Here is an 18,304-nt window from a genome sequence, read left to right on the forward strand (position 1 = left end):
AGTTATGTCTTATCATTTGGTTCAATCAGTTGCAATTAATTAACCAAGTACCATGTACATATACATTTAACAAGGAAAACGAAGATCTATGTTATAAGATATACACACAAGCTCATGTTGGTTAAGAAAAACAAAACTAAAATTTGGTTACTGAGATGGCTGATGTCAGAATCCGATGTCATTACTGTGTAACTTTGAGTGTCTTTGACATAACATTTGTGCTTGGTAATTGCTCTTGATAGCTGTGTAGTCACTGTAGTGTGTTTGTCTGTATGGTGATTGGTGAACCATTTTGCATCACAGAATATGCCACAGCGGTGCAGCCGCATGGACTCTGGGGCCTGTGATTGTATTGCCCAGACCAGTTGGTCTCCTACTGGAAAATCCTTAAAAAATGCTCTCCTGGCTGCCGATAAACACATCGATTAACACAGACACGGCACACGCTTAATATGTGGCGGCTTTAGTTGACGGTGTGTCTGAATCTTCGCTTCATATATCTTTTTTTTATTTTCAACTAGCCAGCCGGGCTGGCTAGTGACAGGAATTACTCGCCAAATGACAAATTAAGTCGCCTCGAATTTTGAGCCCTGTATATGTATGTATGTATGTATGTATGTATGTATGTATGTATGTATATTGAAAATAGTGCAGACTTGCACATAACACAAACCAGCAAGAAAACGAGTCAAACAATAATATGTCTACAAGTTCTAGCTACGACACAAATAAAATTATCGTTATGTTTCCCAGCATAGCCAGGTAGGCGGACATGCGCAGTTCAGGCGGGAGCTGTATGTTATTAGGCCTACTTGCTGTAATGTTACGTTCCTGAGGCCGGCAGAGTTGTTAAGAGAAGAAGAGGACTTAATTCACAATGAATGATACAGTGAACAAGAAATTGTAAGTTGATGTCAGTCATTGTTAATTGCTTAACGTTACCTACGTTTATCTAAGGGGAAGAAAATGTGATGTTGTAGGCTACTTGTCCCTTTTAACATTATGGCAGCTAAATTGAACTTTATGGAAAATGTTAGCCAATATTAGCGTGAACAGTTAAACTTGACAGCTTTAACTGTCGGTGGTGGTGTAGTGGTTAGCACGGTTGCCTCACAGCAAGAAGGTTCCAGGTTCGAACCCAGTGGCCGGTGAGGGCCGATCTGTGTGGAGTTTGCATGTTCTCCCCGTGTCTGCGTGGGTTTCCTCCGGGTGCTCCGGTTTCCCCCACAGTCCAAAGACATGCAGTTAGGTTGACGTGGGGCGGCCTTGGGCTGAGGTGCCCTTGAGCAAGGTACCTGACCCCTGACTGCTCCCCGGGTGCTCTGGTGTGGCTGCCCACTGCTCTGAGTGTGTGCGCGTGTGTTCACTGCTTCAGATGGGTTAAATGCAGAGGATGAATTTCACTGTGCTTGAAGTGTGCATGTGACGAATAATAAAGGTTTCTTCTTTCTATATTCTGTCCCATCTGTGTATTGGTATGTTCTTCAACTATTGCGAGTGAAAACTAAATGCCATTAGTAGCAATAGTTATGGCGAGAGAAGATTTAATGTGTCCTTTCAATTCATTGGCTAGATGGATATACGACGATTTTTTAAGAGAGTGAGTGAGGAATAGGAGAGTGACAAGGGAGCTGATGCTGAAGAGGTCTGCGTGGTCAAGGTCAGTAAATGTCAACAGAGAAAACAGGGCTGAGTTCAACCAATGCACCGTTTTGAGACGGTTTAGCTACGGTTTGATCTAGGCCACTAATTGAATGAGGTAGCCTATTTGGCCGCAACGTAGTAGTCCACAACGCTTTCCTCGAGTTAAAGATGACAACACGTTGCATAAGAATGGAAACTGTAGGAAAACATTTCAAAACATTGTGACCGCATTGGCCTTTGCAACAGGCTTCTGAGTTTGTTTTCTTTCGTTTGGTGGGTGTGTCAGAAATCACCATATCAGCACTGATGTGCAGGCTATCAAAAACCCACCGAATAAAAAGAAACTAGAAAAAGCACTCGGAGAGCGCAGACCTCCGCCAAGAATCCTTTAAAAAAATCCAGGATCCAGAAGGTGATCCGGATCACCGTCAAAATTTAATGGATTGTTACTTGTGCCCAGTCACACCTCTGGAAAAAATTTCAGAGCAATCCGTTCATTACTTTTTCCGTAATGTTGCTAACAGACAAACCAACCAACCAACAAACAAACAAACCAACACTACCGAAAACATAACCTCCTTGGCGGAGGTAAAAAAGACAACATGCACAGTAGGCTATCCACCTCCAGTTGAATGATATAAGAGTGAAAATAAAGTAATCCCCATATTTATATGCCTTAATCAAGCTTGGATAAAAGCAAATGGCAAGCGATGGCCCACTCAGCTGCTCCTGTCCGATCAACACCTTTAGTGCACCTCTGTTTCTGTTGAATGAACCGTCTTGCATGGCATAAACTAGCCCCTTGTTTCATATTCAGTTCACAACAGTGATAAGAATGGATAGTTGACTTTCTGTATTATAAGTTCTTCTACTTAGTTCTATACTGTAATTTTGTCTTTAATTGTTGATTTAAGGACATTTCCTCCTCTGTTCTCTAACATATCGCTGTTACTTATATTAAAACTCTGTTATGTAAGACTCAGTCAGACATACACATTGAGTTTATAAGAATGTACAGGTAGCTGCGTACTGTGAAATAGTCTCAAGGATGTTCATCTTTCCTGTGATGTTGTACAACTTGACAACTTATGACAACTTATATTTTGGGCTAAACTAAGTAAGACAAAGTAAGACCTTAGTTTTTTTCTTTGTGTTTTAGCCCATCTCGTAAAGTAGCTCCAGCTAGCACTTAAATATTGAAAGCTGTTTTTGAGGTAGGACAGAAATGGTGAGCAAATTTTCTTTCTAAACTTCACTATCAATTTAAGCTTATTTATTTGTTTGATATCTGCTCTGAAAACTAAGTGTCCCCCAAAGGGTTAAGGTATACTGTATTCTCATTTGGCAGAATAAATGTTTGAGAAACATTCATATTTGTCTGTATTGTCAGATTTCACTAGGATTTTGAACTAAGCTAGTTGTCTCATCTCATCTCATCTCATTATCTCTAGCCGCTTTATCCTGTTCTACAGGGTCGCAGGCAAGCTGGAGCCTATCCCAGCTGACTACGGGCGAAAGGCGGGGTACACCCTGGACAAGTCGCCAGGTCATCACAGGGCTGACACATAGGCCAAGTTTACATTAGACCGTATCTGTCTCGTTTTCTTCGCGGATGCACTGTCCGTTTACATTAAAACGCCTGGAAACGCCGGGAAACAGGAATCCGCCAGGGTCCACGTATTCAATCCAGATCGTGTCCAGAGCTGCTGTGTAAACATTGAGAATACACGGATACGCTGTGCTGAGCTCTAGCTGGCGTCGTCATTGGACAACGTCACTGTGACATCCACCTTCCTGATTCGCTGGCGTTGGTCATGTGACGCGACTGCTGAAAAACGACGCGGACTTCCGCCTTGTATCACCTTTCATTAAAGAGTATAAAAGTATGAAAATACTGCAAATACTGATGCAAATACTGCCCATTGTGTAGTTATGATTGTCTTTAGGCTTGCCATCCTTCCACTTGCAAGTGGTGAGTGACTTGCGCACAGCGGCTCAGTCCCGAATCACTGCTCGTGCGCTTCACTCGCGCGCTCTGTGAGCTGCGCAGGGCCGGAGTGCGCACCCTCCAGAGGGCACTCGCTGTTCAGGGTGGAGTGATTTGGAGTGCAGCCGCTGAGGAGGAAGCGATGAGCCGCACTGACACATTTCAACTTACGTGCCGAATTAGTCATGTGATTAGCGTATCCGTGTATTGGCGTTGCTGTGTGCACGCGAATCGTGTATTGGCGTTGCTGTGTGCACGCTAATCGTTTTTAAAAACGTTAATCTGATGATCCGCTGATACGGTCTAATGTAAACCCCACCATAGACACAGACAACCATTCACATTCACACCTACGGTCAATTTAGAGCCACCAGTTAACCTAACCTGCATGTCTTTAGACTGTGGGGGAAACCGGAGCACCCGGAGGAAACCCACGTGGACACGGGGAGAACATGCAAACTCCGCACAGAAAGGCCCTCGCCGGCCACGGGGCTCGAACCCGGACCTTCTTGCTGTGAGGCGACAGCGCTAACCACTACACCACTGTGCCGCCTAAGCTAGTTGTAACTAAACTAATTAAATAAAGCACCACACCATTATGTTGTCTCCTGTTCAGTGCATCAGACTGAAATAAATAGCTTTATTTTGAATATAACCTAATTAATTTTTACCAAATGCATTGATGGAGATATTTGCAAACATCTTTCTTCATAAACATAGCCCCAGCCTCTAATGAACTGATTTAGACTTATTTTAAGAAGATATCCTGAAGACTTAGGAGAGAAATAGCAGGGTAGAAAAAGAAAGTGATCCAGATAACAGATTCTGATAAATGTTCTTCAAATAATGAATAATTGACGAAGCCTATGGAGGAGCAATAAAAAAATTTTTGGCGCGCACGTGCATTACTGAACACACTCCTGGGGCTAAGCCCCCACCCATCTCTCAATCCTAGTGACGTCCATGCCTGGCACCTTGAAGCAATCTGGCCATTTTTCTCAAAACCAAATACTCAAACCAGCCCATCTGGTACCAACAATCGTACCACAGTTAAAGTCACAGAGATCACACTTTAACGCCTTTTCTGATGTTTGATGTGAACATTACCTGAAACTCGACCTGTATCTGCATGTGCTGCTGCTACATGATTGGCCGATAGGATAACTGAGTAACTTTATTCAGGGTTCCTACAAGTTTCTTCAAGTCAAATTCAAGGCTTTTTCAAGGCTTTTTAAGACCAATAATCCACAAATTTAAGACCTTTATCGCAGTTCACCATAATTCACCGGAAACAAACATCTCAAGTTGTGTGTACTCGTTTCTTAGAAAAATGTGAAAATGCGCAAAGGATGATGTACAGAGTACTCACCGAACACCACCACAATACAAAATATTAAAAATAATAACAATAATCATCATCATCATAATAATAATAATAATAATAATAGTTTGTGCTTACTTTTAAGTGTGACAGAAGGTCTTTGGCGGTGGAATGACCCATGAACTGGGAGCCAAAATATCTGGACCTAACCTGTCCTTCTGACCAAAACCGCACATGGACGTCCAGCTGTTTTGTTTTCGTGGTTACATTCATGCTCTCGTCGAACATCAATACGAACGGCGATTGGTTGATTTTCGACACCAGCTCGTCCTTGATGTGAATGGCCAGCCCATACTTGGCGATGTAGGCCGTCTTGTCAGCACCACACCTGAAGCTCTGGGCAATGTCTGAATCCGGGAACATTAATTTAAATAGCTCGGAGACACCTTCGTTGCCATTGTAGGACTGGTGTTGGGCTACTGTGTGTAGCGTCCACAACACCTCAGCCTTCATCGTAGGTGTTGAACCGAGTGTTGTCCGCAAATCAACTCTAGTACTAGGGACTACTGTAGCGGCAACAGACTGGCCATCCTTAGCCGTGCTAGGTAGTTGGCTAGGTACCAGCTGGCTAACGTCAACAGCTGGCCGAAACACAGATGAAACAGACGGCGTTTGCCGTTTATCATTGAGAAGAGCCATGTGTTTTGAAGACTGCGCGTGAGAATCCAGCGCCTTAACGCCCATTGTGCCCAATTTAAACGTCCTTTTGCAAACTGAACAAAAAGCTGCGAATATGTCACCATCCACTGGTTTAACCCATTCTCGAAATGAACTATGATGTAGCCATAACTGGTTAAACTTACATTTGCCCATTTTTACACCGTCGAGTTATCGTTTAGCCTGCTTCCACCTCCCTGACTTTCCGAATTTCCATTAATCGCCAGCTGTAAACTATTAGCAGCTACCTCAGTCAGTGTGCGCGCGTAATTGTTCCGCCCACAACTCCAGTTCCACCACTATTGGCTACTTGGCCACTCGTGCCTCATTTACTAAAACAATGACGAAAAAATAACGCCTGCTGGGGTATTTAAGTAATGAACAATGCTAAAATACAAATTATCATCGGTGCACAAATTTAAGACCTACACATTAAAATTCAATGCTTTTTCAAGGCTTTTCAAGGTATTATTTCCAAATTCTCGAATTCAATGCTTTTAAGACTTTTTAAGACCTCGCGGGAACCCTGTTTATTACATTTTTGTTTATGCAAGAAAATATGATATAAATGTGAGTGTTTCTGAGGGCACTTGGCGTTGGGAAATGTAAATCTAAGGTAGAGGCTAGTTCACCATTTGAATTATCAAAAAATTGAATAGTGAGAGTTAAATCTAAGGGTTTGCAAACTTTTTTTTGTCGATCTTTTATTCAACTTGCAACATAGCTGATAAGATCAGTTTGGTAGACGCAGTAATGTTAGCTGATTGGATTAGACAACAAGCTGCTTTGTTGTCTATAAATAAACACATCCATCCACCCATCCATCCATTATCTGTAGCTGCTTATCCTGTTCTACAGGGTCGCAGGCGGGCTGGAGCCTATCCCAGCTGACTATGGGTGAGAGGCGGGGTACACCTTGGACAAGTCGTCAGGTTATTGCAGGCCTGACACAGAAACAAACAACCATTCACACTCACATTCACACCTAAGGTCAATTTAGAGCCACCAATTAGCCTAACCTGCATGTCTTTGGACTGTGGGGGAAACCGGAGCACCCGGAGGAAACCCACGCGGACATGGGGAGAACATGCAAACGCCACACAGAAAGGCCCTCGCCGGCTGCTGGGCTCGAACCCAGGACCTTCTTGCTGTGAGGCGACAGTGCTAACTGCTACACCACTGTGCCACTCCTAAATAAACACAACGTTAAATTTAAAGCTATTATTACATTTATTATTAATTTTAATATTATTATTATTATTATTATTATTATTAGGCGGCACGTTGGTGTAGTGGTTAGCGCTGTCACCTCACAACAAGAAGGTCCGGGTTCGATCCCCGTGGTCGACGAGGGCCTTTCTGTGCGGAGTTTGCATGTTCTCCCCGTGTCCGCGTGAGTTTCCTCCGGGTGCTCCGGTTTCCCCCACAGTCCAAAGACATGCAGGTTAGGTTAACTGGTGACTCTAAATTGAGCGTAGGTGTGAATGTGAGTGTGAATGGTTGTCTGTGTCTATGTGTCAGCCCTGTGATGACCTGGCGACTTGTCCAGGGTGTACCCCGCCTTTCACCCCTAGTCAGCTGGGATAGGCTCCAGCTTGCCTGCGACCCTGTAGAACAGGATAAAGTGGCTAGAGATAATGAGATGAGATTATTATTATTATTATTATTATTATTATTATTAAAGCTAACATACTATGAGCGCGATAAAGTCCTTTAGCCAGTTTGCTGCCTAGCTGGATTAGCTTATTAGTTATGTCTAGGCAACATTATATCCTTTGTATGTATTACTTTTTGTGTGTAACTCAATTTCTGTGTGTGATATAAATAAATTATTATTGATTTGATTGATCATAATTATAGTATTATGTTGATTGCATAGTATCAAGTAACTCAGTAAAATTAAATGGTCTAACTAGAGTCAGATCAGTTTATGGAAGATAATATAATGAAAGTTAAAAATGATTCATGATATTTGCAACCATCTTCTTCTAAAGGAAAAAATAATAATAGCGACAATGTTATAAGCGGATTTGGATATTAATACAACTATATGCATAATATAGCAAATGTTTTTTCAGTCTGTCTGACCGAAGATGCATTTGATCAAAGTGTAAATACATGTGGGTAAAATCTTCTCACTATACAGTCCAGATACAAGTTGCATTAATATGACCATGTGTAAAATCTAGGTAACCTCACTGCAAAAATTAATTTACTTGTGCTTGTGTCAGTTTTCTTGTATCAGATGAGTAGAACGCATGGAGCGTGTCTTTCCCAACAGTATTGCTAACACAGAATCTGCTAACACTGGTCATCACAAACCAGCTGAACTCTGTTACAGTACTATTCACACTGAAGCAGGATCTAACTAATACAGCAAGGTCTAAAACGAAAGCCTTCTCTCAACTTTGTTCCCATTTTGGGCTTCCTGGTTTTGTACTTCAGCTGACAATAAAATGGCACAAAGGAAGTTTAATGTATATGCAGTGATCACAGAACTATTTTTAAACAATGTTTTAAAACTAATATACCAATAAACCTGGAACTTAGGTTCCATCCAAACTAGTGAGTAATAATTCATAATGTTTGAAAATATAATTATTGCAAGTCAACTTGTGAAAGTGTACATGATAAATAAGATAAATAAGAGCTGCCTGAGTTGTGAGATAAAAGCCTGTAAATAGACTAACTGATAGATCATTAACCACAGGACATTCTGGGGCGCCACACAGTGAGAAGCTGTGACCATGAGAAGATGTCACACTATACCATGTGATGCGCACACTCGTCTTGAAAGGAAAAAGGAAGTTGACATCAGAAACTGTTCTGGTCACTAGCCTGAGGCTGTTTGGTCTCAGATACAATATCAGTATGTATTGGTAGAAGTAGTTCAGACTGCTAGAAGTGGGAATGTTTGATCCTGGACATGCCTTATTACTATGTTTTACTTACGTAAGATCAAAGATGACCTAATCAAGACAGTCCTTTAGGTAGCAACAATTTTATCACTTCAGACTAACAAATGAGAGGAAAAGCTTATTCTGCACTCACCTTCACCTTGAGGTTCTGCACCCTTCTTGAACTTCTCAAGGTTGACTTTTGGTGGTCTGTTAGGTTTGCTTGGCGCACTGCCGAGAGCAAGAAGGTTAGTCAGTGGTTTTCTTTTTGGGGCGAAAGGATCATCTTTTGCTGTCTGTGCATCAGGCCCACAGGGTTTGGCCTTGAAGCTAGGTTTTTTTCGGGGGACAAAAGGGCCTGGCATTTGTGATTCTTTTGGGATTTGGGATTTGGACTCCTCCTTTGCTGCTTCTTCTGCTTTGCTGAAGAGATTTTGGGCAGCACGGAAGCTGGAATGCTTCAGATTTGATTTTGAAAATGGTTTTGCTGCATCTTCCTCTTCCTTATTGTCTTCTGGCTGCTGCCGAATTATGTTGATGGTACTCTTTGGTTTAGGAGTTGCAGGCATTTTTGGAGGGGTAGGGGTGGCATTCACAGTGCTTTCATTGTTCTCAGGTTTAGGACTCCTGAAAGGTTTGGTTGTCATAAGTGGTGGCTTGGGGAATGTGCTCTTGGCCTCTGTTATCACTGGCTTCTGTAAGAGTACCTTAGGCTTTGGGTCACCATTCTGGTTTGAATCTGGTGGTTTTGGTTTCAAGGGTTTAGCAAATGGGGGTTTGTTATCCTCATTTGCATTTGCATTCTCAAACCTGCTGGCCAAGGCTTTAGGCTTTGGAGACTCCCATGACTCTAATGCACTGTTGTTGGAGACCATGTTCTTCACATAGCTGGGTTTAGAGTTGGTGGAGTTAGCAGCAGCAGCACCACCTGAGAGGCTGACCTCCAGTGCAGGTTTTTTGGATGGCAATGTAGGACCTGATAGAGTTGGGTGGACAGTGGTCTTTGGACGTGTTGCAGCACTTCCTTCCATTGAGACACCTGCAGTCTGAAAACGAGCCCGAATGGCTTTCACATCTGATATGTTGTCCTGCAAATGGAGACCACAAACCAAGAGTAAGAGGATTAGAAGTAGAAGTAGGACATGCTAAAGGTCGTTTAAGTATTTATCACAAAATTTACCTCTTTACTTGTTTTACACACTTGTACCCCTTTCATACTGAGTGGTCAACCAGGGTTATACCCTTGATTTATGTTTGAAAGGGTTAACCTGCATTGTCCAACTCAGTTTTCTGACCCACCTCTCGAGGTGGGACAGACTCGGGTAAGACAAGGGTCAATTTCAATGTGAATTGCACGACCTGGGTCACTACCAGCTGGGGCAGGACTAATGAATCTCATGCACATGGGGGCAAAAAGTGCTTTCAGTGCTTTGCTCTGCCAGGCACTTACAAAACTCAACACACACACACACACACACACACACACACACACACACACACACACACACACACACACACAGGAGAACAACTCCCGACTGCAAATTTACAAACTGTATTGCAGTTTATTTTCGAGCACGTTAAACAAGAGAACCTGCACGCACCACTTTTTTCTCTGTTAAAGTTTTGCAGTGCGGGCATGAGTAGGACATGCAAACAACAACAGGTGAAAACACTGCAATTGAAATAAAGCGTGCACCTGTGCTCAGTTTCTACCCATGCATGCCGTGTTTATGAAATTAAAATACACACAAGCACCAGTTCACACCATTTTGCATGCATACACATACACAACCCCTTGCAAGTGGTGAATTAAACCTCAGTGAAGTTGGCACCCCATATAATGAGAACGTGAATAAAAGTATTTAGATTCCTTTGTGCATGCAAAATAAACGTGTGTGAAAGCCAGACACAGAGTATGTGTGTGAGATATTTCTAGCTGGTGAGTTAACTATTTTGCATCTCTCTCAGGTGGTGAACCAGGTCCTATACGAACTGTCATGACCAGGGATGAACCCGTGGTGACTCACTTGGTTTGAATTGACAAAAGAAGGGTTGAACACTGGTCAAATAAATCAGGTCCAACTCTGGTCTTTGGCTTGAAATAGGCATAAAGGAATAGTTCAATAAAAAAAACCCAAGAAGACAGAGTCATCTATATCCCCCGCCCTATATACCAACTACATACCAAGTTTCAAGATATTATTTGTCACATTTTTCAAGTTCTGCTGCAGGAAACCAACCCTACCTCTTTACACTGGCCTCAGCAGCCCATGGCATAAACCCACCAGACCTTTGGTCCAGGTGAGCCAAAAATTAAAATTTCTCACATTTCTTAGTATCAAAAGGCACATATACATTACTTAATCAACACATATATACCAACTTTCAAGACCATACCATAGTTTTTAAGTTCTGCTCCAGAAAAAAAAACCTACCCCTAAGACTAACCTGAGAGACTAAGTCTGAAATTGTTTCCATGGAAACATGAAAAATTTAAATTTCTCAAATTTCTTATTATGAAAAGGCACATCTACATCATCTTGTTAACATGTGTACCAAATTTCAAATCCGTATCATGAATAGTTTTGGATATATGCTCCAGAAACGAACATTGCTCTTAGAAACTAAGTCAAAATCAAATTTTTATGTAAAAATTTGAAAAATACTTTTTTTTTCAAAAATCCAAAATAGCAAAAGGCATCAGTTCACATGTTGCTTGATATGTATACAAAGTTTCATGAAGATATCTTCAGTAGTTTTAAAGATATGGCCCAGAAACAAAAATGTGACCGGACGGACAGCCGGCCAGACGGACTGATAGACAGCTGGATGGACGGAACCTGTAACATCACCTTGTTAATGTGTATACCAAATTTCAAATCCATATCATTAATAGTTTTGGATATATGCTCTGGAAACGAACATTGCTCTTAGAAACTAAGTCAAAATCTATTTTTTTATGTCTCATCTCATCTCATTATCTCTAGCCGCTTTATCCTTCTACAGGGTCGCAGGCAAGCTGGAGCCTATCCCAGCTGACTACGGGCAAAAGGCGGGGTACACCCTGGACAAGTCGCCAGGTCATCACAGGGCTGACACATAGACACAGACAACCATTCACACTCACATTCACACCTACGGTCAATTTAGAATCACCAGTTAACCTAACCTGCATGTCTTTGGACTGTGGGGGAAACCGGAGCACCCAGAGGAAACCCACACGGACAGAACATGCAAACTCCACACAGAAAGGCCCTCGCCGGCCCCGGGGCTCGAACCCAGGACCTTCTTGCTGTGAGGCGACAGTGCTAACCACTACACCACCGTGCCGCCTATTTTTTTATGTAAAAATTTGAAAATACTTTTTTTTTCAAAAATCCAAAATAGCAAAAGGCACCAGTTCACGTATTGCCTGATATGTATACAAAATTTCCTGAAGATATCTTCAGTAGTTTTAAAGATATGGCCCAGAAACGAAAACGTGACCGGATGGACGGACCCCATTTCTATATCCCCCGCCAAACTTCGTTTGGGCGTGGGATAATGAAGGAAAATATTCTGGGTGACAAATTTCCATGAGTGTTATATCTCCATTGCAAAACTAGGGAGTAAATATCAGACAACAAATATCTTGGCTGAAAAATTAAACTTACTATTTGATTTTTGGACAAAGATTTGCCATCAGTGCTCAAAAACATTTTTGTATTGGCTTTATACTGGCTGTAAGAGATGTACAGTTCCTCTACTCATGTCTGTCCTTATCAAAGTTTCTTAATTTGTCCTATATTCCTCTGTTCTATAGATGTATTATGCTACACCATGTTCTTAGCTTTTCTTTTTAGTAGCTAATGTTTCTTGAATAACCACTGCAAACTGCTTTGCCAGATCTCACTGTAATATAAAAGTTAAACAATGAAAGCAAATATTATCTTTATGATACAAATGGGAAAAAATCCATGCAATAAAAAGTAATTTTTTTTCTTTTACCTGCTCTTCTGTAATACAGTGGGCTCCAGTGCTGCCTTCACCAAACTAAAAGACTGATTGTGATCAGAAAGGAACTGAGTAAATAAACACATTAAACTATAATGGCAGGAAGTTGTGCAGTGTTCATCCAAAGACAAATGTGTTATCTGAAATGAAACCTACTCCGGTTTTAATGGTAGATGACCTGCCAGTTAGAAAGATATCACACTGTTCTGTATCTTCCGCTTTGTTACTTTGCAGCAGGAAGAAAGCTATTTGCTTGCAGAGCCATAAAATTACGACATAATGGATATAGCAATAAAATTAGATTCTGATTTTATATATGGTCTTGGTGTGTGTTATGTCATGATGTGTGTGTGTGTGTGTGTGTGTGTGTGTGTGTATATATATATATCACACTGAAAGAGAAAAATGCAACCTTATAAATTTAAAATAAAATTTATTCAGAGAACATCCCTCATCAAGAAATAATTATTTTCAACAAACGCACACGTGCCATCATTATTGGCACCCCTGCATTTAATACTTTGTCCAACTTTCCTTTGCCAGTAAAACAGCACTGAATCATTTGAGACCATTCCCCTTTACACAGTCTCTCCAGATCATCCAGGGTCCTAGACCCTCTCTTGCGCTCTCTCCTCTTCAGCTCACCCCACAGGTTTTCAATGGGGTTCAGGTCAGGGGACTGAGATGGCCACGGAAGAAGCTTAATTCTGTGATCAGCTAACCATTTTTGTGTTGATGTGGACATATGCTTCAGATCAATGATGACCCAGTTTCAGTTTCCCCAGCAGATACAGTCAGATTTTGACTTAAAACATCCTGGTATTTCATGGAGTCCATGATGGCATGTACCCTAACAAGGTTTCCAGGGCCTTTGGAGGAAAAACGGCCCCAAAACATCACAGAACTTCCACTATATTTTACAGTTGGGATCAGGCTATTTTGATTAAAGAGCATATCCTGGACCAATTTAGTGGGGTTATTTTTATATGAAAGTATGTCCCTTTACACACTCATCCAGAAGGGTAATTTTGCACAAGGCCATCTGTCTACAGCAGAAAAAAAATAAAACAAAACACATCTGGAAAAATCCCAAGGGAGTCTGGAGCCAGATTGATCCAGATTCATGACGTCACGTGCGGATCCGCCAGCAGGCAGAGAGACCCTGCATGGATTCAGTGCACAGTCTGTGTAGACCAACTTTAGCAGCTAGTAATTTTGCGTTGAAATGATAGTTAAAAGCTTCAGTTTCTAAACCCATGGATTCATGTGTCAATGCTCATCTATCTATTGTTACATAAATCATATTTTTTTTCTAATTACTTTTATGTATTTATATATTTCTTCATTTAGAAGAGTACTGGCTACTGTAGGAGAAAGATTTCATAAGCTACACACATGGAATCAGCTAAGCAGGGTTGTATATACATTTAATGTGTTTGACAGGTCCCAAGATCTCAAGCCCTGACACGCATAGCCCTTGATACATGTGAAGTAAGTGTATTATCGCCCAGCGCTTTTGTGTTGTTTACTTTTGTGTGTGTCAATAAATAGCATTATCCATGTACCACACAAACACAGGAACACCTAATTTAGAGTATCGTCTCTCTTATTTCTTACCCTGGCAACAGTCAACTTGTGAATTGCCGATTTTCTTGGTCTTTTTCTCGGCTCTGCTTGGTCCTCAGCTTCGAGGGTGTTAGGCGTTGTGACTATCTCGGTCTCTAGAGGCCGCTATTGCATCTGTGATTTGTGTTTGTTTGGACAGCCATGTGCTTCTTTGTTTTTCATGTGCCTTGTGCCCCACCTGTTCTTTATGTACTGCTCCGCCTATTTTCTTAATTGCCAATTTTACCTGGTCATGTGTCCTATTACTTTGGGTATTTATACTACCCCATTTTGTGTCTCTTGTTACTGAGTCTTTGTGCTGTTCATGTCTAGTTGCCTTTGTGCTGTGTACGGTACCTTGCCTGTCTACTTGTGTTTTTGGAACTCTACTCTCTTAGGACATTTGGACTGTTTCTGTTTACTTGGACCCTTGCCGTTTTTTGTATCTTCTGAGCGTTTGGATTTTTGCTTTCTTTGCCTTGGTTTTGGATTTTTGGACTTTTGAACTTTTGGATGTTTTTCTTGTATCTCCTGTGTGTTTGTAATTTTCTTTTTTGGATTTTTGCTTTTTCACAAACTTTGGATCTTTTGGGCTTTGGTGAATAAACTGTTTGAACTCTAACTTTCGTCTCACTCCTCTGCACTTGAGTCATTCCCCTGGTGGCCTAGTGGGGGTTTGCTGGGTTCCTACACCAGCGACCCGGGTTCGATTCCCAGCCCAACCTAAAAGAGGGACTCGGTGGATGTGGCACTTTGCCTTCTGTTGGGAGACGAACACGGCTGGCACCTTTGGTGACACTGACACAAATGGAGACGGTGTTGCTTTGGGCATTCTAACAGATGGAACTGTGTCTTTTTTCAGAGCAGGTTGCTTCTTGAAACCCATTTCCCACTGCAAATAGTTCCCAAAGTTGTCAGGCTTTATGAAGTGAGCCCGGCATATGATGCTGTGGTCTGTTGTCCCATTTCTCTCTCATTGTCCGGTCTTTTGGAAAACGATGAGTACTAATCCCATCACGATTGGTGTTGCTACACCCTCCTACGATACATCTGTTAACTCATACGTGATAACGTTGAAGAAATTTGCAGAAAACCACCAGGTCGTATTCTCATAAACCAACGCTGACATGGGATTCAGAGGGAGGCGTCCCGCACGTGATGTCACGAAAATCAATGTTTGCCGGGAAATCCAAATGGCAATTTTTTTCAGAGGCGGACGAATTTGCCTCAAATGGCTTGATTTCAACTGGATTTTTCTGGTATTGCGCAAGGTAAAAAAAATGCACAATGTGACAGATATTTGACCAAAGTTTAATATAAAATAGGAGAATTACATTGATCTTGCTCCTAAATATACCCAAGATGTGCACTTTAAAGCCATCCTTTTTTTTTTTTTTTTTTAAATCCCAAACCCACCTCAAGTGTTTGTCAAAAAGCTCCATTTTTGTGACATCAAACCAGAGAACATGGTTCCAGTGAAAGTTGTAGCAGCGTTTCACAAATTTCAGGCACTTCCTTTTGTGCTAAACTGACAGGACATACTTTTGTTTTCTTGGCATACCTTCCAAATAATCTGTTGGCATGGAGGTGACATCTGATGGTGGTTTTGGAGACTTGGAAACCCTCAGATTTTACTTTTTCTTGTAAATCATCAACAGTGTTCCTTGGGGATTTTTTTTTTTTTGCCTCTCTTACCATCCTGCTCACTGTATGTGGGGGCAAAATAAACTTGGATCCTCTTCCAGGCAAGTGTAACAGTTCCAGTTGGTGTCCACTTTTTTATTATTGCCCTAACAGTAGAAATGGACAATTTCAGGAGCGTAGATAATTTTTTTTTTTATCAAGGCCAACACACTTCTTCCTCATTTGGTTTGCGTGTTCTCTTATTTTTCCCATGTTGATGGATGACTAAAAGAATTTGATCTCTGTCACCTCATACTTGTACCCCAGTTAATTAGGAAGTCATAGATTACAGCTTGAAAGTTTCTAGACACTCCAGTCAACTCAAACATTTACAATTTAAATGGAAAATACGCTTCAGTTACATCATGTTCATCATAATTGTTAGGAACGCAGGCCATAGACAGATGTAAAAGCAGGTTTACTCAGGTAAACTGGCAGATAAATCCAAATCGTGAGCAAGAACCAGACTCCAAAAACAGGCAAAGGTCAGGCGAGGCACAAACAGAATATCAGAGGCAATATCAAAAGGGCAAAGTCCAAACCAAAATCAGCAGCACAATGAGAAAAGCCTGGGTAAAATCAGACAGTAAAAACTGACCATATACTTCACAGCAACAAACTATGAACAGAGTCCTCAAAGAGGAACTGAAGTAATTTTTAAACTTGCTTTATTTCTTAATTAATGTGTTATTCAATTACGTTTTCGGTTTTAGTAACCTTATATCGTGACTCGTATTGGCAACTAATTGCAATTAAATATTATACTTATCGGCCTATTCAGTTTTTAGCCATGTTGAATTTAGTTCATTTGGTCCACGGCAGGCGTTGCTTATCCGCGCGATCTTCATGAGACTTGTGCGAGACTTCGAAACGTGAAGTGTCAGCGAGGTGTCAGTACCGCCATTTTGAAAACTGTTTTCCAAACGAAATATTGCACAAAAACGAGTTTAAATGACGATTACTGCATACTTTTTTCAAACTTTCCTGATTGCTATTAAAACAAACAAAACTTCCGGCTTGATTACATCAGCATTCGAAAGAGGGCACATGCATCTTTTGACAACGTTGGCAGATGTTGGTCACTTTGATTTCCGCTGTACGTTTTACTTCCGTCCTACGATGTCACGCACAGGTCTCAACAAATCTCGTTTATGGCCATTGCTTTGACATATGGACTGATATATTCCATAGCATATTTCAAAGACTCATAACTTGCTATAGCAGCGACAAAATAGCTGTCAAAAATGCATTCCGATATTTAATAAAATGAGATAAATAGAATTTTGATAATAAAACATTTGCCTTCAGTTCCCCTTTAAATTGGTGAGCTGTGATGATGGTGAACAGGTGTGTGCAATTAGTAATCTGTGAGGAGTGAAGTGCAGAATGGGTGTTGTAGTAGTCCATGGTGGCCATATTTGAAGGCTGCTGTGAATTCTGGGTAGTGGAGTCTTGGGTGCAAACAGGTTGCAGACATGAAAATAATTTCCAGTGGTGCCAATAATAATGGCACGCGTTTTTGTTGAAACAAAGTATTTCTTGATGAGGGATTTGTTTTTCTCTGAATGAATTTATTTCAATTAAATGTTTGATTTTTTTTCTCATTGTTTTAGTGTGGGATGACTACTTCACAAAAAGGTGGATTTTTTTCTAACCCATTTTACGAATCTTTAGAAGGGGTGCCATGTACACAAGTGTTTTACGAGGAAATATGCTACTCATATTTTTCATATGAACTTATATACACACACACACACACACACACACACAGAGTACTGTGCAAAAGTCTTAGGCACATGTAAAGAAATGTTGTAGACCAAAAATGGCTTAAAAAATAATGACGTGAAATGTTTCAAAATTAAAAAAAAAAAAAAAATACTATAAACAGCAGTAAGCCATAATAAATTAAACAAAGTCGATATTTGGTGTGATACGACCCTTTGCTTAAAAAAAAAAAACTAGTCGTCTCAGGTACAGTGAGTGCAGTTTGATAAGGAAATGAGCTGTAGGTTTTACTGAGCATCTTGCAGAACCAGCCACAGTTCTTCTGGACACTCTGACTGTCACACTTGCTTCTTAATTTTGCAGCAAAACCCAGTAGCCTTCAGTATGTTTTCTTTTTTAATTTGAAAAGTGGTCTCCTATGTAATATGCTGCTCAGATACAAACATTTTTTTTGTGTGTAAAGCCCGGCGCACATGGACGACTTCTCATCGCAAGCATATTGCGAATTTGGACGCAAGTTTCCCCTCTCGGGTAGCTGTGTACGCGTTATCTGCGACCACTGGGCGATTTGGGGAGGGGGATGCAAGTCACGTGGAAATCACATGACTACTTCACGGACATCGATTGGCTTAGCCTTTGGAGGTGATCGCTTCATTATCGCAAAGACACGTACGTATATGTGGCAATATCTCTGCAACAAGTCAGCGACTGGTGATTTTTTTTGTCACAGAA

General features: G+C 41.1%; 1 protein-coding gene across 3 annotated transcripts in view; it reads right to left on the reverse strand.

The window, feature by feature from the left end:
• Window positions 1–18,304, reverse strand: part of fyb1b (FYN binding protein 1 b) — a 78,797-nt gene that overhangs the window by 54,364 nt on the left and 6,129 nt on the right. For all 3 annotated transcript variants that reach the window (XM_060935948.1, XM_060935947.1, XM_060935949.1), the window contains exon 2: window positions 8,721–9,654. In XM_060935948.1, the coding sequence (XP_060791931.1) occupies window positions 8,721–9,654 (934 nt within the window). The remainder of the gene's footprint in view (window positions 1–8,720; window positions 9,655–18,304) is intronic.

This window comes from Neoarius graeffei, chromosome 12 (assembly GCF_027579695.1).
Source record: "Neoarius graeffei isolate fNeoGra1 chromosome 12, fNeoGra1.pri, whole genome shotgun sequence".
NCBI classification, from domain to species: Eukaryota; Metazoa; Chordata; class Actinopteri; order Siluriformes; family Ariidae; genus Neoarius; species Neoarius graeffei.